At 39.0% G+C, this 19844-nt stretch overlaps 1 protein-coding gene across 3 annotated transcripts in view; it reads right to left on the bottom strand.

Moving 5' to 3' along the window:
• The window catches only part of LOC307136650 (procathepsin L-like), a 1021532-nt gene that overhangs the window by 981296 nt on the left and 20392 nt on the right, over positions 1 to 19844 (bottom strand). Inside the window, exons 1-9 of one of the 3 annotated variants that reach the window (XM_079833868.1) lie at positions 17648 to 18027; positions 17382 to 17482; positions 16418 to 16560; positions 16140 to 16337; positions 14756 to 14947; positions 14501 to 14666; positions 14284 to 14389; positions 14070 to 14172; positions 12876 to 13907 (exon numbers count right to left, since the gene is read on the bottom strand). The exons of 1 other annotated variant lie outside the window; for it this stretch is intronic. In XM_079833868.1, the coding sequence (XP_079689994.1) occupies positions 14073 to 14172; positions 14284 to 14389; positions 14501 to 14666; positions 14756 to 14947; positions 16140 to 16337; positions 16418 to 16560; positions 17382 to 17481 (1005 nt within the window). In that variant the 5' untranslated portion in view covers position 17482; positions 17648 to 18027 and the 3' untranslated portion in view covers positions 12876 to 13907; positions 14070 to 14072. Of the gene's footprint in view, positions 1 to 12875; positions 13908 to 14069; positions 14173 to 14283; positions 14390 to 14500; positions 14667 to 14755; positions 14948 to 16139; positions 16338 to 16417; positions 16561 to 17381; positions 17483 to 17647; positions 18028 to 19844 lie in introns of those variants that run through there. One more of the 3 variants, XM_079833867.1, reaches the window with a different exon arrangement.

Raw genomic sequence — 19844 nt, 5'->3', positions numbered from 1 at the left:
GTGAATATTTAGCTAAATGTGTAGTTCCTTATAGTTCTATAAATGATTTATTCTTGTTTGTTTCATTGGCTTATTTTATTTTAATAGCTTTATTAAGTAGTTTTAACTACTTTTTATTAGTAGCTTGTATTATTATCGTTTACTATTTTTTCAGAAAACGGTCTTGACTGTATATCTGCTGCTTCACACACACACAAAGGGGGCATCTGCTGTTTGGGTAAAAATATAATGAGGCTGACAGTAAAAAAAAAGAGAGAGCGAGAGAAATAAGATGACAAAATTCTACATGACAGTTTGCCTGAAGAATTAAAAGAGCAGAGAGGATGCATTTTATTGGCTCTTGTTTTAATCCTTTTTGTTTAATCTTTCATAATAGATGATCAAAACGAATCGTAACGGAGCCTGTCATCAACAACTGAATTAAAAGGCCCAAAAATGTTGACTTTGTGTGTGATGTGCTCAAAAGACTTTCAAGTCTAGCTAACAGCTTGAAGGGAACTCTTTAATTTAGCATTACACAATATTTAGAAATTCTTTCAAGTTTTAATTAAATTTTTGTTGATGGCCTTCTGAGTTTAGTATACAACCAAAAAAAGGAAACTGGACACAAATTGGAAATCAAATTAGCATGAAAAAGGAGAATATTCTTGAGTGCTTCATGTCATTGTATCACACCTTAAATTTGGCATGTAATGAAATTAAGTAGCTATACACTATATTGCCAAAGGTTTTGGGACGCCTGCCTTTACATGCATATGGACTTTAATGACATCCCATTCTTAATCCGTAGGGTTTAATATGGAGTTGGCCCACCCTTTGCAGCTATAACAGCTTAAACCCTTCTGGGAAGGCTCTCCACAGGTTTAGGAGTGTGTTTATGGGAATTTTTGACCATTCTTCTAGAAGCGCATTTGTGAGGTCAGGTACTGATGTTGGACGAGAGGGCCTGGCTCACAGTCTCCACTCAAAACTGATCTATCGGGTTGAGGTCAGGACTCTGAGCAGGCCAGTCAATTTTATCCACACTAAACTCACTCATCCATGTCTTTGTGGACCTTGCTTTGTGCACTGGTGTGCAGTCATGTTGGAACAGGAATGTGCCACCCCCAAACTGTTCCCTCAAAGTTGGGAGCATGAAATTGTCCAAAATGTCTTGGTATGCTGAGGCATTAAGAGTTCCTTTCACTGGAACTAAGGGGCCAAACCCAATCCCTGAAAAACAACCACACACCATAATCCCCCATCCACCAAACTTTACACTTGGCACAATGCAGTCAGGCAAGTACTGTTCTCCTGGCAACCGCCAAACCCAGACTTGTCAATCGAATTGACAGACAGAGAAGCGTGATTGGTCACTCCAGAGAACACGTCTCCACTGCTCTAGAGTCCAGTGGCGTTACATCACTGAATCCGCTTTGCATTGCACTTGGTGATGTAAGGCTTGGATGCAGCTCCTCGGCCATGGAAACCTATTCCATGAAGCTCTCTACGCACTGTTCTTGAGCTAATCTGAAGGCCACACAAAGTTTGGAGTTCTGTGGCTATTGACTCTGCAGAAAGTTGGAGACTTCTGCGCACAGTGCGCCTCAGCATGCGCTGACCCCACTCTGTGATTTTACATGGCCTACCACTTCGTGGCTGAGTTGCTGTTGTTCCCAATTGCTTCCACTTTGTTATAATACCACTAACAGTTGACCGTGGAATATTTAGTAGTGGAACACCTGAATTCAATGATTTGGAGGTGTGTCCCTTTTGGCAATATAGTGTATTTTCTAAGTGCATGTTATTGATCGTATTGTGAACAATTTGTCCATGCAAGTTTAATTTTCTACCTTATAAAATTTCATAACTCGGCCGTTTTCAGCTGAAATGACAGACTTCTCTCTGGTGACTTATACAGGACTTCTCAAGTCATTTAGTCTGCTTAAACCTCCATCCAATCAACAACTGATGGATTGAACCAAGCGACTTTAAGATGTGTCACTTTTCCACCTGAACGGATGCTGTGTATAAATTTCTGTTCTGACTTACACTCTTTTTGTTTTTTCAACTCAAGAAACATGCTGTGATGCTTTTGTTCTGATTGTCACATGCTCCATTGAAGTTCTTTCACTTCAGCTCTATTAGAGAACAATGCAAAGTCTTTGCTAATGCAAATATAACTCAGTCTTTAAGACATGTGGGCAGAGCTTCGCTCATGTGCCCAGTAATTAACCATGTGGGTCGTCAGGCAACTCTGGCAGTCTGTGGGCACAGCAGGGATGGGTCCTTTTCTGACTAACAGCTGGAGGCAGCTGTGTGTGTGTGTGTGTGTGTGTGTGTGTGTGTGTGTGTGTGTGTGTGTGTGTGTGTGTGTGTGTGTGTGTGTGTGTGTGTGTGTGTGTGTGTGTGTGTGTGTGTGTGTGTGTGTGTGTGTGTGTGTGTGTGTGTGTGTGTGTGTGTGTGTGTGTGTGTGTGTGTGTGTGTGTGTGTGTGTGTGTGTGTGTGTGTGTGTGTGTGTGTGTGTGTGTGTGTGTGTGTGTGTGTGTGTGTGTGTGTGTGTGTGTGTGTGTGTGTGTGTGTGTGTGTGTGTGTGTGTGTGTGTGTGTGTGTGTGTGTGTGTGTGTGTGTGTGTGTGTGTGTGTGTGTGTCTGTCTGTTTGGAAAGAGGTATAATTGGGATTACAAGCTGTAATCAGGAGTCGTGCTGACTGCCCTAGTTTTTGCTGTTTATCTGATTCACTTACTGAGTGAAAAAGCCTCATGGTTTTGGTCTCAGCCAAGATCTTCACTGCATTTTCTTCATTTATTTACATTTGATTTTTTTCACTTTAAATTCCTTTGTTGCAGGGACATTAGCCAATAAGTCACATGTTCTGTTTACATTCACATTTGTTAAATGTGATAATATTTCATTCTTCTTTCTAAAGACTTTCAAAATCACACACAGCTCTCAGGAATACAACATTCTGATAGGTTAATAATGTCATTCACTGTTGTTGAGTGGAAAAGTCAGGTTCCAGAATTAAAATCCCATTCATTGTCTCCAGGGGTTTTGATTTTGTGTGATAACTTCTAAACCTTTACAGACAGACCTACTGTGAGTTACGAGGTTGTTAATCAACGATATATGTTTTTGTTGAAGCTGTTACTCTGGTTTACCTAGGCTTTTTTAAAATGTGTTCAACAGTGTAATTCTTGGTGAAAAACTACATTATCCATAATTGACCTATCGGTAAGCCCCGCCCCCCTTAGTTACTGTTGCTAACTCGGACAAACAAACAGAGTTGCTAACTGTCTTAAGACAGCTGTCAGTGTGAAACCCTTATCCCAAGAAGTTTTTGGACACAAAATGTAGCGTACCCCGTCCAATTGATGGCCAAACTTTACTGATGGTTTATGAAGTTTATTACATCATTTTTCACAGCATAAGAATTGCGCATTAACGTCACATTTACAAACTCTCTCTCTCAGTTGCATTATCATTTACATACACAGTAAATTATACAAAAACACTCACAGTAAACAAACATATACAGACCGTATGCCTTTTCGGGGGTGCTAATAAACTGTAAACTTTGTATCTGCAAAACAACTCAGATAAACTACTAACATTAGCTCTCCCTTTCACTACCTGTAGACTATAATACCCATCAAAATAGGAGTCCCTCCATAGTAAGACAGATAATGCAGACCTTAAACATATCTAAACTAACAGAAATATAAAAAAATATATACAAAAACAAATGAACAAATATACAAAACCTTCGTTTATGTGTTTTTGACCAACACTGTTAACGTTAACTGGCGTGAGAACAGTTTGTTATTTCGGTTTGTATGCTAGCAGGGACTCACTAACTTTAATCGTAACTTAATGAGAGTATGACAACCAGAAAATCCTCTCAGGACACCTGGGGCCCTGTTTTAACGATCTGAAACGCAAGTGTCAAAACGCGAAGCGCAAGTAACTTTGTGGGCGGGTCTCGGCGCTGTTGCTATTTTCCCGGCGGGATAAATGGCTCTTGCGCCCGGCGCAAATCTAAAATGGGTTGGTCTGAAGTAGCTTCATTATTCATAGGTGTGGTTTGGGCGTAACGTGAATAAACCAATCAGAGCGTCATCCAACATTCCCTTTAAAAGCAGGTGCGCAAGTTCCATTATGGATTGCTATTATTATGGCGTATTTACCAGGCGCACGCCAGGAGCGGTTCACAGCCGAGGAGACTGATGTGCTTGTAAGAGCAGTGAAAGACAGAGAAGTTGTGTTGTATGGGGATAGGAGAAACCCACCCAAAAGTCGGTTAAACAGGCGTGGGAGGAAATAGCCACAATTGTTTCATCAGCTGGCATCCCCAGGACGTCGCACCAGTGCCGCAAGCGCTACAATGACATCAGAAGACGGGGAAAGTCCAAGCTTGCCAGCATCAATCGGGCACGCCGTGTAACGGGAGGTGGATCTGCCTCTACTCAGGACCTGACGCCAGCAGAGGACATCGCTGCGTCCACCCTCACCGATTTTTTTTCCTGGTTCTTGACGGACAAACCAATTTGTTAGATATCCTTATATACATATATGTCTTGCCAGAAGTTGCCACTATTGGGCAAACAGGTCTCCTTAATTATTAGACTACAATTAGCCTGAATCATTTGTAAACTAGATTTATGCCTATTTTTTCACATCTTCGTGGCACACCACAATGATTTCCGTCATCTCATGTGTTAATATTTTTTAGTGTAACAATTTATGATTTGCAAAAATAACTGTTGCATCTGTGTAGATTACATGAGCAAAGTGTATGCGCGTTGTGCACGCTTTACATTATGGTCAAGCATGCGCCCTTAAAATAGCATAATGAACAACGCGCAACGCGCCACTGACTTTAGACTAGTTTTTTTCTAGTCAGTGGCGCAATTGTTTAATGGAACAGCAAAATAGCACCAGGGATTGTTTGCGCCGGAACACGCCTCCTTTTTTGCGCTGAACCGCCCAGGTAGCGCAAGTTCATTCACTAGTTTAGCGACGTGCTTCTGTGGAGGGAAAAGCGCGCTTTGCGCGGGTGCAAAATAGGAATGACACATGCGTCGGTGTACAAAGTCAATTGCGCTGGGTGCAAGATTGGGCCCCTGGAATCAGTGTTACAGTAGCCCAGACACATAGTTTTGCCATTTTTGTAGCATAAACACCATCAAATCGATGAGAGCTTCAGATTTTCCAATGTTTCTCTGTGGCGCTGAAACCTAAAGATGTCCGAGTTCCGGTCGCCGTGCAACTGATATTCAACTGCCATTGGCTCATCTGCGTTCGAGGGGAGAGGCTTACCGATAGGTCAATTCTTTAGAGTAATCTCAACCATTCAGAGAATTGTGGCTAGAGAACATTTTAGTTTGCCTATTCCAAGCACAACAAATAGCGTAGTAGTCCCCATGTAGTCAATAATTTTATCGCTTAAAAGTAATCTTAAAACTCTTCATCTAGTGTACGTGGTGCCTGAATATTGCAAATTGTTCCCCGCCTCCACTCACTCACAAGCTCGGACTACCAACCAGAAACAAATTCAGAAGGAGAAGAGAAAGAGCAAATTATACAGGTTTGTTTAAAATTCAATGTATCAGAATGGTAACGCGTAACAACGTCAGACATTTAACGGTAACTGATATGATTAGCCTTTGGCTTGTCTGTCTCTGTTATCAAACAGCTAAAAATGTGTTGTTAATGTTACACAAACCATGTTCACCACCTCAGAGTCAGACAGCTGCCTTCTGAAACTAATAAATGTGTCTCATAAACTCATCATTTGATTGGCATCAAAAAGTTTGAAAACTCCTAAACTATAAACAACTTTCATAGACTCATGTCTGGGTGTAGCTACAAGCACAGAAAATACTTCCTGCCCACCAACATTAGTTTGGGTAATTAATCTTTTCTTCTTTCACTTGCCACAGCTATCGCTCAGTATTTTTGGAAGATCAGAAAAAATCATTTTCATCACAACAACCACTGAAAATGAGAACTGAGAGTCTCATTAACCAACAGCTGTGTGGTGATGATGAGATTCACAGAGAGCAAAAGAGGAAGGAAGGAAAGAGAAAATGATTGAGGATGAATAGAGTAAATCAACGCTGTGTAACTATATCTGCACGTGTTCATGATGCAGATTCTTCATCATTCAGATTTATTTAGCATTACAAAATGCTCACAACACTCCTAAACAACATGCTGTGATTTCAATATGTAGTTCAATATATTTGTTACTAAATGCCCAATAATTCTGCGCATGATGCAAATAAACTGTGAAATGACCATCCTGAGTAAATATTTTTTCTGCGTGCTGGTTGTTTATTCCATCCTTGATTTTTGGCAGTGTCATTATCATTAGCTCAATATATAAAACAAAAGAAGTCAATGGTGAGGCCCCAACATGACAGAAAAACAAATGTGTGTGTGTTTTTGATTCAAGAGTGAGTCAGTGAGTGTTAATCCCACATTAATCTTGACTAGGATGCTGCAGCTTTTCATTCCCGCCCAAATATTAAGACCACCAGTATGGGACTGAATGACTGAACTAGTAAATCAAGGAGAGCTGAATTACAGAAAGTTGTTTATTCTCTTCTATGTTCAATCCATCGCCGCCTCCTATGGTTATCAACAGGAGAGGGAGGATCATTATCATTATTATTGCATGTGACACTCTAAAGAAACACCATCATCAATCGTGTAACTGCTTCTCAGTCTTCCAATGTTGTTTGTCAAATGGATTAAACCAGATAGTCATGGCTAAAGTCAATGCAAAACAGATGTTTTACCTGGACAGAAATCCATCATTTCTTCCACTTGCAGAAAATAATGCGAAGGGACTTGTTTTCAAATCCTAAAAATGAAAACATGAGACTATACAGAAGCAAAAGCTCACCATACCCCACACAGTAGCGTAGAAGCTTTTTAGCAACAGCACATTATAAAGCTCCTGCAAGTTTAGGACTTTCACGCTATCTAGTGGTTAAAAGCATGAACTGCATTTCAGATTTCTATTGGTTGGAGCAATTTTCTTTTCATCTGAATAACATGAGATAAAATAAACAAAACAAGAAATGCAACATGACCAAAGAGAACAATCTCTTTTTATTGTTTATGATTTTGGGCCTTGTGTCGAGTGTACACTGATAAACCAAAACATTATGCCTAATACGCTGTTGGTCCTCCGACCCGCCGAGGCATAGACTCTGCAAGACCCCCGAAGATGTCCTGTGGTGTCTCTATCTGGCACGAAGACGCTAGCAGATCTTTAAAGTCCTGTAGGTTGCAAGGTGGAGCCATCGTGGATCGAACTTGTTGGTCCAGCACGTCCCACAGATGCTCAATTGGATTAAAGGGTTAGTTCACCCAAAAATGAAAATTCTGTCATTAATTACTTACCCTCATGTCGTTCGACACCCGTAAGACCTCTGTTCATCTTTGGAACACAAATTAAGATATTTTAGTTGAAATCTGATGGCTCTGAAAGGCCATTGGCACAATGCACGGTTCACTCTCAAGACCCTTAAAAGGTACTAAGACGTCGTTACAAAGTCCATCTCACTACAGTGGTTCTAAAATAACTTTATGAATCGGCGAGAATAGTTTTTGTGCACAAAAAAACCCTAAATAACGACTTATATAGTGATGACGATTTCAAAACACAGCATCATGAAGCTTCGAAGCGCTATGAATCAGTGATTCGAATCATGATTCGGATCGCGTGTCAAACCGCCAAACTGCTGAAATTTGGCGATCCAAACTGCTGATTCGACTCACTGATTCATAACGCTTCGAAGCTTCATGATGCCGTGTTTTGAAATCGCCATCACTATACAGTATAAGTCGTTATCTAGGGGTTTTTTGCGCACAAAAACTATTCCCGCCGATTCATAAAGTTATTTTAGAACCACTGTATTGAGATGGACTTTGTAACGACGTCTTTAGTACCTTTTAAGGGTCTTGAGAGTGAACCGTGCCATTGTGCCAATGGCCTTTCAGAGCCATCAGATTTCAACTAAAATATCTTAATTTGTGTTCCGAAGATGAACGGAGGTCTTACGGGTGTCGAACAACATGAGGGTAAGTAATTAATGACAGAATTTTCATTTTTGGGTGAACTAACCCTTTAAGATCTGGGGAATTGGAGGCCAGGGCAACACCTTCATCATGTTCCTCAAACCAATCCTGAACAATGTGTGCAGTGGGGCAGGGTGCATTATCCTGCTGAAAGAGGCCACTTCAACCAAGAAACGCCACTGTCATGAAGGGGTATCCTGATCTGGTTTAGGTAGATGGCATATGTCAAATTTGTGTCCACGTGAATGGCCAGTCGCAGAGATTCCCAGCAGCACATTACCCAGATTGCTTGTTGCCGTCTCACGGCTGCAACCTGATCTCACAGAATTCCATGAAATGAACACGGGCCCCTTAACTCAAAATCCGTGGCAGTTTCACGGAATCGCCGAAAATTCCGGGTCCACGGAAGTGATGCCTGTGTAAGTCAATGAGAGTATACAGACGCGTTGGGCATGGTTATCATCATGAAACTATGATTTTGCCATTATGACATGGAGTGTGATTCTCGATTTAATCAGCCAGCATAATTTAATTTACAATTATTTTTTTTATATTTTTTTTTTTACAGTATTCAGGCACGTTTTCAACACGTTACCCAAACCCTCCCCTAAACCCATTTGTGTATTATACAAAACAGGATATAACAGGCAGATACGACTGCAGGCACAATTTATTCAAAAAGTACAAATATTCCAAGTTTTCAGAGGCCAAACGATTGATTTGTGTGAAGAAAATCCCCAAAAGCGTTCAGCAGCATCGAGTCCTTCCGCCAAAGATTATAAACACATTTCAAATTTTACCGCCGGAAGAAACGTTACGTCAGCTTTGACAGCATTGGCTGTCGTATGTCTCGTGACCAATTGCGTCATTACGTCGGCTTTGATTGTAAAATGTCATTGGCTCTCGTGTGTCTCGTGACAGATTGAGTCATGCTAAAGAGTCGTGTGTATTATTTGAATGAGATATGAATGAGTGTGTTCACGGAGCGGCGGGATCATAATTTCAGCTATTAAAACATTAAGATCAACTCTGTGTGACTTCAGAAGACTTGGAATGCAACATGAGTTAATACTTTTATACTGTTTTTGGTCAGTTTTTGCAATAAATACCTGTGACTGTACTTGTATTTGCCTGTTATGTGTTTTATATTGATGAGAGTGGGTAGGTTTAGGGTAGGAGTGGAGTTAGTTGCTCCAAAATATAAAATTAGCCTATAAATATTCATAAAATCATGTCTACTTTTTACTATCATTGACTTACATGGGAATCACTTCCGTGGACCCATCACGGAATTTTCGGCGATTCTGTGAAACTGCCACGGATTTTGAGTTAAGGGGCCCGTGTTCATTTCACGGAATTCTGTGAGACCAGGTTGCACAGTTCATCTTGTTGCCATCACTTCCCCAATGGCAAACACGTACATGGCCATTCCCTTAATGTAAAAGAAAACGGGACTCATCGGACCAGGCGTCCTTCTTTCACTGCTCCCAGGTCCAGTTCCAACGCTCACGTGCCCGTTGTAGTTACTTTCGAAGGTGAACGGGGGTTACTGATTGGCATAGGCAGTAGAGTGTGATGCAATGTGTTGTGACACATTTCTCCCAAAACCATCATTACATTTTTATGCCACAGTAGACCTTCTGTTGGTTCGGACCAGACGGGCTAGCCTTCGTTTCCCTTGTGCATCGATGAGCCCTAGGCGCCCAACACCCTGTTACCGATTCATGGTTTGTCCCTCCTCTGACCACTGTTGGTAAATTCTCACCACTGCTGATCGGGAGCGGCTCAGTCTTGTCATTTCAGAGATACTCTGACCCAGTCGCCTTGCCATAACAATTTGGCCCTTGTCAAAGTTGCTCAGAACTCAGAACAGAATGTGTGGACTGGAGTGCAGCGATGTGACCAAGACAGCACACACCACAGGTGGGTGTTCAGAGTTTGGACACTTGGGGGGTCGTGAGATATCGCACATATTACGAGTATGACTGACCTGCACGGCGAGCCGGCGACAATCACACTTCTGCGCTAAACACAGAGACCCGAGCTTTCAATGTTGCTGCTATAGCTTTGGATAGAAAAAATAAAGAGAAATCATTTGTGTGCAAATTATTTGTTGAAAAGCAGAGAACAGCAGCCATTCCTTTCAACAGTAATTGAAAAACCACAGAGAGAGAGAGAGAGAGAGAGAGAGAGAGAGAGAGAGAGAGTCAGTGTATGCCTATGTGCCTGTGTGGCAGTGTATGTGCCGGCTGTAGGTTTGCAGTTACTGAGCTATAGCCTAATAATATTCATCGATCTAGCCTGACGTGGTTGTGTATGATATGGCAATAGGGGGCAGCATACACTCTAAAAAAAAAGGTTCTATATGGCACAAAAATTGGAACCTTTTTAAGTGCTGTATAGCACCAATTTTGGTGCTTCAGTGGTTCTTCAGCGGTTCTTCAGTGGTTCCTTTGCTAAGGTGCTATATAGCACCACTACCATATACAGAACATGTTAAGATATGGTGCTATATAGCACCAAAAGTGGGTCCTCTGTGATTACGATGAAGAACCACTTTTAGTGCCATATAGAACTATTTTGTTTTTAGAGTGTATACGCTGATTTAAAATCGGGCCCCAACTTTTTAAAACATATTTGAAAATTATCATGAGGTGCTCGTAATGTACTAGGCTCATAATTCCTCTCACATACTGTGAGGCGCGACCATACGAGCATCAACGATTTCCACATGATTTCTATCGAGTGAAAAACCAATCCCCTGCGATCTCGTACGACAGCAAATATCGCAGTGTATGCCCAACAGATTCCATTCACAAACAACCAGAGCCCCGACTGTGAACACGAGAAATCTCACAAAATCTCTCGTGGACAAATGTGACTTACAAACATGGGAATGAATAAATGGCGATATTAGTGTTTGGACTGCTTTTTACAGATAATTGCCGGAAAAAGGTATGGATGAAGTTGTGTTATGCTTCCACCAGCTCACTTTCTTATTTGGTATTGTTCTGTTCCACGTGACAATCTACAGAGTGTGTGCACGTTTGTCCTCTGGGTTCTGATTGTAAATATCATATGTTGGATATTTACACCTTGAGATTGGTGCATCCCTGATGTTCTTCTAAACAGATTCAATCACTCTTGAACACAAATCACACCACAGGAAAATCTGATCAGAAAATCGATAGAACCATCAAGATAATCGGGACTTTATGATTGTCGTAAGTGAAGAATTGGGCCCAAAATCGGCTCAATTGTCTTGTATATCTTGTGTGCCCATCTTTACCATCTAATCTACCCAGATTTCAAAGTCTCCATGCACCAGAAATTGCAACAGACTTTACTTAAAGGGTTAGTTCACCCAAAAATGAAAATTCTGTCATTAATTACTCACCCTCATATCTTTCCAAACCTGTAATGGGCCTTTCACACAGAACGCGGCAACGGCACCGCTGCGCTAAGAAATCCATTAATAAATCCAAATTCATTAACAAAATCGGTCAATGGTAAGCCGGCGTTCTGGCGTAGCTCTGACGTAGGGCGGAAGCGCTGCACTGTATTTACTACGTCAACAGCGTAAGAGTCTGACACAGATGTGAAGAAATTGTTGAATAAAGTCGTTATTTTTGTTTGCTTTTTGTGCACAAAAAGTTTTCTTGACACTTCATAAAATCAAGGTTGAACCGCTGGAGTCACATGGACTATTTTAACAATGTTTTTTCTACCTTTCTGGGCCTTTAAAGTGTTAATAAACTGCTGTCTATGGAGGGGTCAGAGAGCTCTCGGATTTCATCAAAAATACCTTTATTTGTGCTCTGAAGATGAACGAAGGTCTTACGGGTTAGGAATGACATGAGGGTGAGTAACTTATGACAGAATTTTCATTTTTGGGTGAATTCATTTTAGCTTAATCTTATGGATGTTTATTACTCACATACCACATATTAAAGCTTGATAAGGTAAGTTAACACAGTTATGTGTACATTTCATGACTTAATTTCACCTCAAATTGAAATTTTTGAAAGAAATTCTTACAGATAATTAAAGGAACACTCCACTTTTTTTGAAAACTCAACTATTTAACTCTAGGGGACTTGTAAAATGAGCCTATTTTCAAAAAAAGTGGAGTGTTCCTTTAAGCCTTTAAACCTTTTAGTAGCTACCATCAGGATTTTTTGTGACAATAAATTAAAATGAAGTTCTCCACTCCCCCATAATTATTACTATTATTATAATACAAAGAAAATCTAATTCTCTGTACTGTCATGTGAATTAAATAATAATCTATTAATTTAATTATAAAGTACTTGAATATCATGGTAATATTCCTTAAACGTTTTTTTTACTGTAATGAAAATCTAATGAGATTAAAGCAAAGTTATTTTTAGGTAAAATGTGACCAGGAAATTGCAAGTCAGTTTGCACATACTGCTGATAGATGTACACCTATAGAGCTGTGGCAATGCTTGGAATGCAAGAACATGTGTCACGTCATTTTCTGTAAAGTCATTTTGACAATATGTATGGAATCAGGAAATCAAATGCAAAAATTTCAAAACCTATGTAATTATTTTAACAGAACACAATCCATTGTTAATGCCGTCAAAATGAACATTAAAGTCCTATCCACAAAATGAAATATCCACAAAAAAGTCTCTAAATATCCTCTAATAAGTTCTCTTGAAAATTAGATTTACAATGTAAATACACACTTCATGTTTGAGGTTGCACAAAAGCCACTAATAATAACAATCAACTTTCAGTTCAGTCAGGTCAACTAAAGTCAAAAACACCATAGACAAACTTTTAGTCAGCTTTTGTATTGGCATATTTTGCTAAATTTACATTTGGCGATATGGCTCTGTTGTTCTAAATTCCCCATACTTTTCATGAGCTCTATGAAAAGCCAAGACAGGGAACAGCAGCAGCTTCTGGGGACAACCTCCCATTTTTTTTAAACTGGGAGAGCAGCGTAAATCCCCCCATTGAGAACAGAGCATGCATCAATGACAACAGAATGACAGTGATTAAGTTAAACACAGTTTAAGGAGGAGCTGGGGAGGAGGTGGGTTGCAAAGCAGCGTGTGGTGGAAGCAGCCAAGCAGGCAGACTGAACTGAAGCTACGCTTAAGTAAGAGAGTTGCCAATTGAGTGCATAAGTATCGGATCAGCTGATATGGGCAGAGTTGGAATTTGTAGGCCTGCGTGAACGTGGCCTGCCTGAACGCAGAATGCCTGATTCTTCATCATATTTTCATGAATTCTTTCAGTCACTGACAGATGGGAAAGAACAGAGGTCCATGTGACATTCTCGAAAGTAGAAGCATATGTGACCCAATTATCTCAAGATTTAGGTACAAGCTTCCAGCGGATTCCCAAACATCTCACAATTGAGACTTGGTTTAATGATTTTATAGTGAAAAAAAGCTTATGATTTGGATTTCTGATGATTTTAAAGAACTGTTTAATAAAAAGAAAAGCCAAACACTTCTTTATCTCATTAACATGTAGTGCTTTTTAAGACAGTGTACTGAGTGTACATTGTGCTGACTGTGAATTATGAAGAGGAAATAAAGGAAACTGAACCACAAGGATGAGAGTTTGAGTGCTTGATAATAAAATATACCCCCACACAGATGTGTTAATTTTTTTTATTCCCTATTTCATGTTAACATAGTGTTTCCCTGAGGGTTTGAAAATAAAAACAATAGATACAATCATTTTATTAATGAATGGAATTTTCATTGAAATAAAAGTATAATTATGAGGTAATTTTGTAGAATCGGTTCACATTTCCTTTTCTCCCATCTGCTCCAGGTTTATGTTGCTCTTTCCTGCAGACCATAAGAAAAAACAAATTTTATTCCTACTGTAACTGCAAAGTAAATATGGAATTTATCTAAAAATGTTAACCTCATGTTTATATAAGACTTAAATGAACTTTCCCCAGTTCTGTGACCTGACTAAAGCCATAAAATCATATTAGTTGAACTCACCCATTAGACCAGAGGGTAACTGGCTGCAGTAGCAATGCCACATTGGTTGCTCTTGTTCCTGGACATCATGATGTAGCCTTTGGTACCCCAATCCAGACCCCAGCTAAAATCACATCAGTTTGAGTGTTAGTTGTTTTGTTTTTTTCTTTTCAGTTGTGTACCCTCTCATTTTCTAATGAATGTTTGTTTCATTGTCTTGTGCTTTTTTCTTCACCTGTTCTTAACAAGCCAATAGTCCTCTCCATTATCAGTTCCGTAACCAATAGCCAGAACACCATGATCTAATTCAGAGCTGCTGCAATCGGGCTCATCGTAGACACCTAGAAACATTCAACATTAGCTTGTCAATTCATTAGCCAGCGAGTTTGGAATTAAAAGATGGATAAATCATGAAAAGAAAAGTTTTCAAAGTGTTAAGGGATGACAGTTACCAGACTCATAGAGCTGAAAGCTGCTGTGTCCAGCATCGATGGCAACAGATACAGGGCCGATCGTAGCAACGGCCTCCTGCAGTGCACTTTCATCTCCACTGGTGACATCGACATATCCTGTGCAAGTGGCACCTACATTGCTCGGATTAAAACGGCACTGACCATCCTGTGTGGAGAATATTGATAAGCAAAAATAATTTAAAAAATCTTTACAGTCAAGTTTTTTTTTTGGTCACAAACATTGTTTGGACTTACCTCAGCCTCATACGGGTAGGACTCCTCTGTATCCAGACCTTTATTGGCTTTAATGTACTGGAAGGCCTGGTCCATTAGTCCCCCATTACAGCCCATGTTCCCATAAGCACCAGAACAGTCCACCAGCTGCTGCTCACTCAAGGACACCAGTTTTCCTGTCTTCTTGAATGTCTGACCCTCCAAAGAACCAGTCTGAGAGACAAAAGAGGTATGAACAAAAGAAGAGGCAGAAACTGGTATGACAAGCCATTTTAGCTTCAAATGTTCCCAGCATTACTCGTCATCGTTTTTACGAGTAATAACTTTGTGAGAATGAATTAAGTCACAATTACATTTTTATTAGTAGGAATTCCAATTAGAGAGCTTTTTAATTCGAATACAGAGCTCTGCAATTAAACATCTTTAATGTGTTTTTTTACTAGTAAAAAATAGAGAGCTCTGTAATTGCATTTTTGTTAGTAAGAATTGCAACACAATCTCATGAAAGTGCGTATCTATAGCACAAATTGTATTTAATGTGCAATTATATGCAAAAGATGTGCATATGATAAATTGCACTCGTGTTATAGATACGCACTTTCATGAGATCAGGCTGAAGAATTGAATTAGAGAGCTCTGTAATTGAAATTCTTGCTAGTAAAAATGTAATGAAAAAGTTATCTAATTGGTATTCATTTAAAGAGCTCTGTAATTGTAATTGTTACTTGTAAGAATTGATTTGTTGAGCTCTCTAATGGGAATTCATACTAGTAAAAATTTGACTGTAGAGCTCTGTATTCAAAAATGAATGGAAGTGAATGGAGACACACTGTAAAAAAAATTGTTGGTTTAACTTCAATAAGTAAGTAACCTGGTTGCCTTCAAATTTTGAGTTCATTTAAATTGAAAATTTGAGTTAATACAATGAAGGAAATTGGTTTAATAAATAGAAACTCAAAATATTTTTATATCTGAACCACATAAGTTAAAAAAAATGTTGTAATAAATCATGAAAATAGCACAATTTGGCATGTTTCACTGCATTATTACAAATAAAACACAATTACACAACATGCTTACAAAATCTTTTAATAATATTTGAATAAAGTAAAACAATTTTTAATTTCAATGAACTCAAAATTTTAAGGTAACCAGGTACTTCCTTTTAAAATATTTTTTTACAGTGTAGTAAAATTTGTAGAGCTCTCTTATTGTAAATGTTACTAGTAAGAATTGAATTAGAGAGTTCTCTAATCATAATTGTTAGTAGTAAAAATGCAACTACGACGTGTAACGCTGGGAACATTAAAAGCGAAAACAGCTTGCCACTGAACTGGACTACATGGACTGTTTAAGCATTTGCCATACAATATCTGTTTGTAAAGGAAAAAAATGTTGGTCTTACTGTACTGAAGGCCCAGCATGATCCACACTGCTTCTGGTCTTTAATATCTGTCACGTAGCCCTTGTCCCTCCAGTCAACGCTATCGGGCAGCACAACGCCATCTCTCAGCCGGAAGAATGTAGAACCACCACGGGCCTTAGTGTTATTCATGGAGCCCAGGCATCCATGGGAAACCAGCTGTCTGTATTCCTCATTGCTCTGCGAGAGGATAGAGGGAAGAAATATTACGAATTCTAAACTTTTGAGTAAAACTTGTTTAATATATTTTCATTTCTTACCATGTCAGCAAAGTATGTCATGCCAAGCCTGTAGGATTTGATACCCTGATCTGTCATCATGTTGTGGACCAAAACCAGTTTGCGATTGGACAACCAGGTCATTTTACGGTGAGACTCTTCCTCAATTGAACGGTAGCTTTTACCTGAGGCACATGAGAAAAAACTGCGTTAGCTTGTATTTTCTGCAAAGGTTTTGCTAGTTTCAATGTTTTAGACATTTGTTAGTAAAAACATATTCATTTAGAAATAAATTAAAAGTGTATAATGTGTAAAGTAAATCCAATTTAAAACCTTTTGCAAGTACGCAATTGATTTTTGACAGACAATTTAGTTTGGATTTAAATGAATTAATATAGTATATAATATAAATATAATATAGCTTTCATTATGAAATTTCATATCTATCTGTAAACTCATTTAACAAACCATTTTTTTACATCAATGTTGCATTTACAAGCATCTCCTGACTTTTGACACATTCACATTCCATAAGAAACCTGTTTAACTATAACCATAACTTACTCTTTACTCTTACTCTTTTTTTGGTTAAAGAATCTTTAACATCCATTAAAACCTTTTTATAACACACAACGTTCTTTATTGGAAAAAGGTCTTTCAGACTATGAAAATGTTCTTCACACTAAGAAAAAATAATGGTTCATTTAAGAACCGTTCACTGAACGTTTTTTGGGGCAACCAAAAGGTGGTTCTAGGGCATCACTGCAAAACCCCCTTTTGGAACCTTTATTTTTAAGAGTGCAGGTTAAGGCATGTATCATGCATGTTTATGAGACATTGCAAGAAATGAGAAAGGACACAATGAACAACTGCGTGAGATTCAAAAAATACTCGGCTTCGGCTTCGGTGTTTGTCTGTTTCGTCCAGTTTGGTCATTCAGTCAATGAGGAGAACCATATGAATCTCTTTCCCAATTTAATACAACTAAAGAAGGAGACTCTCTTACCAAATTTCATTTTCCATGCGTGGAACTCCATGTCCTCCAGAGAAAGACTGGCAGCACTGGCAACAGCCAGAAAGGCAGCGGCAACGACTAAAAACCTCATCCTGCAGAGAGAAAGAGAGTGTGAGGTCTGAAACTGATGTGCACAAGTTAAAACAGAACTGAGCGGCTAATGTCACTGTTTCCTTTCTTCTATAACACTCCCACACATTTTTTCAGTATAGTTCCATAGGACTGAAATGTGGTTAAACCTGAGTTTGTGTACTTACTTGTGATGGCAGGTATAGATTTCCTTGATGTCAGTCACCTGTGTGTCAGTCTTTGTGAGAGTGAAGGTTGCTTTTATATGCGTCTTTAGTGTCTTTGATCAGGTGCCTCTCATAAACCCATAAAGGAGACAGTTATGCTGAGCGTAGAGAAAATGAGAGGGGAAATTACGTAACTTGTTTGGCGAATATGGGTGTAATGCTGGGGAAAACGCTGTGTTGAAGGAAGTTTCCTGTAAACACCAATCAGTGATTCTTTTATTCTTTCTTTTCTTTTCTTTTCTTTTCTTTTTTTAATTAGTATTTGTCTCAATGCAGCAGTATGCGAGTTAAGTTGTTTCCTGCATATCAAAAAAACTGTCAGCTGTCGTAACAGTGACAACACCCCATAAGATAAATCATGCATAATTTGTTGAAGTTGCAACTTTTACCCTTCCAGTAACAAACAGCATGTGACACATTCTTTCAGAGCCCATGTGTGTGTGTGTGTGTGTGTGTGTGTGTGTGTGTGTGTGTGTGTGTGTGTGTGTGTGTGTGTGTGTGTGTGTGTGTGTGTGTGTGTGTGTGTGTGTGTGTGTGTGTGTGTGTGTGTGTGTGTGTGTGTGTGTGTGTGTGTGTGTGTGTGTGTGTGTGTGTGTGTGTGTGTGTGTGTGTGTGTGTGTGTGTGTGTGTGTGTGTGTGTGTGTGTGTGTGTGTGTGTGCGTGCGTGTGTGTGTACTTGTTTAACCTACATTTTAACCTACATTGTGAGGACCAAATATCCCCATAAGGATAGTAAAACCTGAGATCACCTACATTGTGAGGATCAGCCAGTGGTCCCCACAAGGGAAATGGATTAATACAAATATACTATACTAAATTATGCTTATTTGAAAATGTAAAAATGCAGAAAGCATTCTGTGATGGGTAGGTTTCGGGTTAGGGTTAGGGGATAGAAAATACAGTTCGTACAGTATAAAAATTATTATGTCTACAGAAAGTCCTCATAAAACATGAAAACAAAAAATCATGGAGGAACCTTTTGGGGTTCTTCACTTTGCCACACCGGCAGAACGTCTGTAAAACCCCTAGGCACCCGATCTCCCTGAGGAACTCTTATATGAGGCATTGTGTGAAACAGCGTTGAGTGTTTCCAGGGACCAAATTTGAAATTGTATTAATTTATTTACATTTTTATTTTGGTACTATGGTTACCATTAACTTCTATTATGATTAACAAACTGAAAATCTGAACCAAATACAAAATAAGAATTGTTTATTGCATATTATAGATACATTTTAATAAATTCACTCGAATGCACTTGGGGAAAAAGCTACTAATTAACAACACAGAAAAAAAGAATCGTATAATACAAAAGCAACATGAATAATCAACCATTCATATACAGAAGGCACAGGAAAAGTCATCTCATCTCATTAACATATTGACTAATTAAAAGTGCATCAAATATGTTTTGTATACTGTCTCAATCCAGTTAAGTCTGATGTCATTGTTTCCAGGTCCAAAAGCAAACAACAAATATATTTTATTTCCTGTTCAAACTTGTATTTCAGCATACCCAAGCAAGTACAAAATTTACAGTAAATTAATAAAAAATAAAATCCTTTCCTCATCCCATAGGTTTTTGTAATAAAAAACACAAACAATTTAAGTTACTGTATAAGTCATTCATAATCTTAGCCTCTAACAGAGATGTCTTATATTCAAATGAAAATGATTAAGATATAAGAAAAAAGGCATCGAGCATCACGGCTTCTTGAACAAGAAAAACTTGCGGGACTTGATTTTGTACATCAGAAAATGATTCGATTGTTGGATGATTGTGGTTTTCTGTTGCTGTGATCTCATGAATGGCAGATTGTCCTGCCCTCATTCCAGTGAAGAGAAGAGTTTCATGGCGACTTTAAGGTTAGAAAAATACATTTTGGTTAATCTGTAATTTTAAGAATTATAACACAAATCTCTTGTCTGGCTATCACCAGACCAAGCTCAATTTAAGATTGAACATTGGTCTGGGGAGTCTGCTATGTATTTTCTACTCCACAAGAGGTGTGATAAACGAGCATAAATTAAATGACTCTGTACGCAATTGGATAGTCCTTCAACCAATCAGACCACAAGAGGCGTGATCAACGGGCAACGACCCATCGCTCTCTATCCGTCATCATGTTAAACCCGCCAATAGCGCGCCAGGTGGAT

The sequence above is a fragment of the Gobio gobio genome (assembly GCF_949357685.1).
Source record: "Gobio gobio genome assembly, chromosome: 13".
In the NCBI taxonomy this organism is placed as follows: Eukaryota; Metazoa; Chordata; class Actinopteri; order Cypriniformes; family Gobionidae; genus Gobio; species Gobio gobio.
Note: the sequence above shows the minus strand (reverse complement) of the source record. Positions and strands in the feature narration are given on the sequence as shown.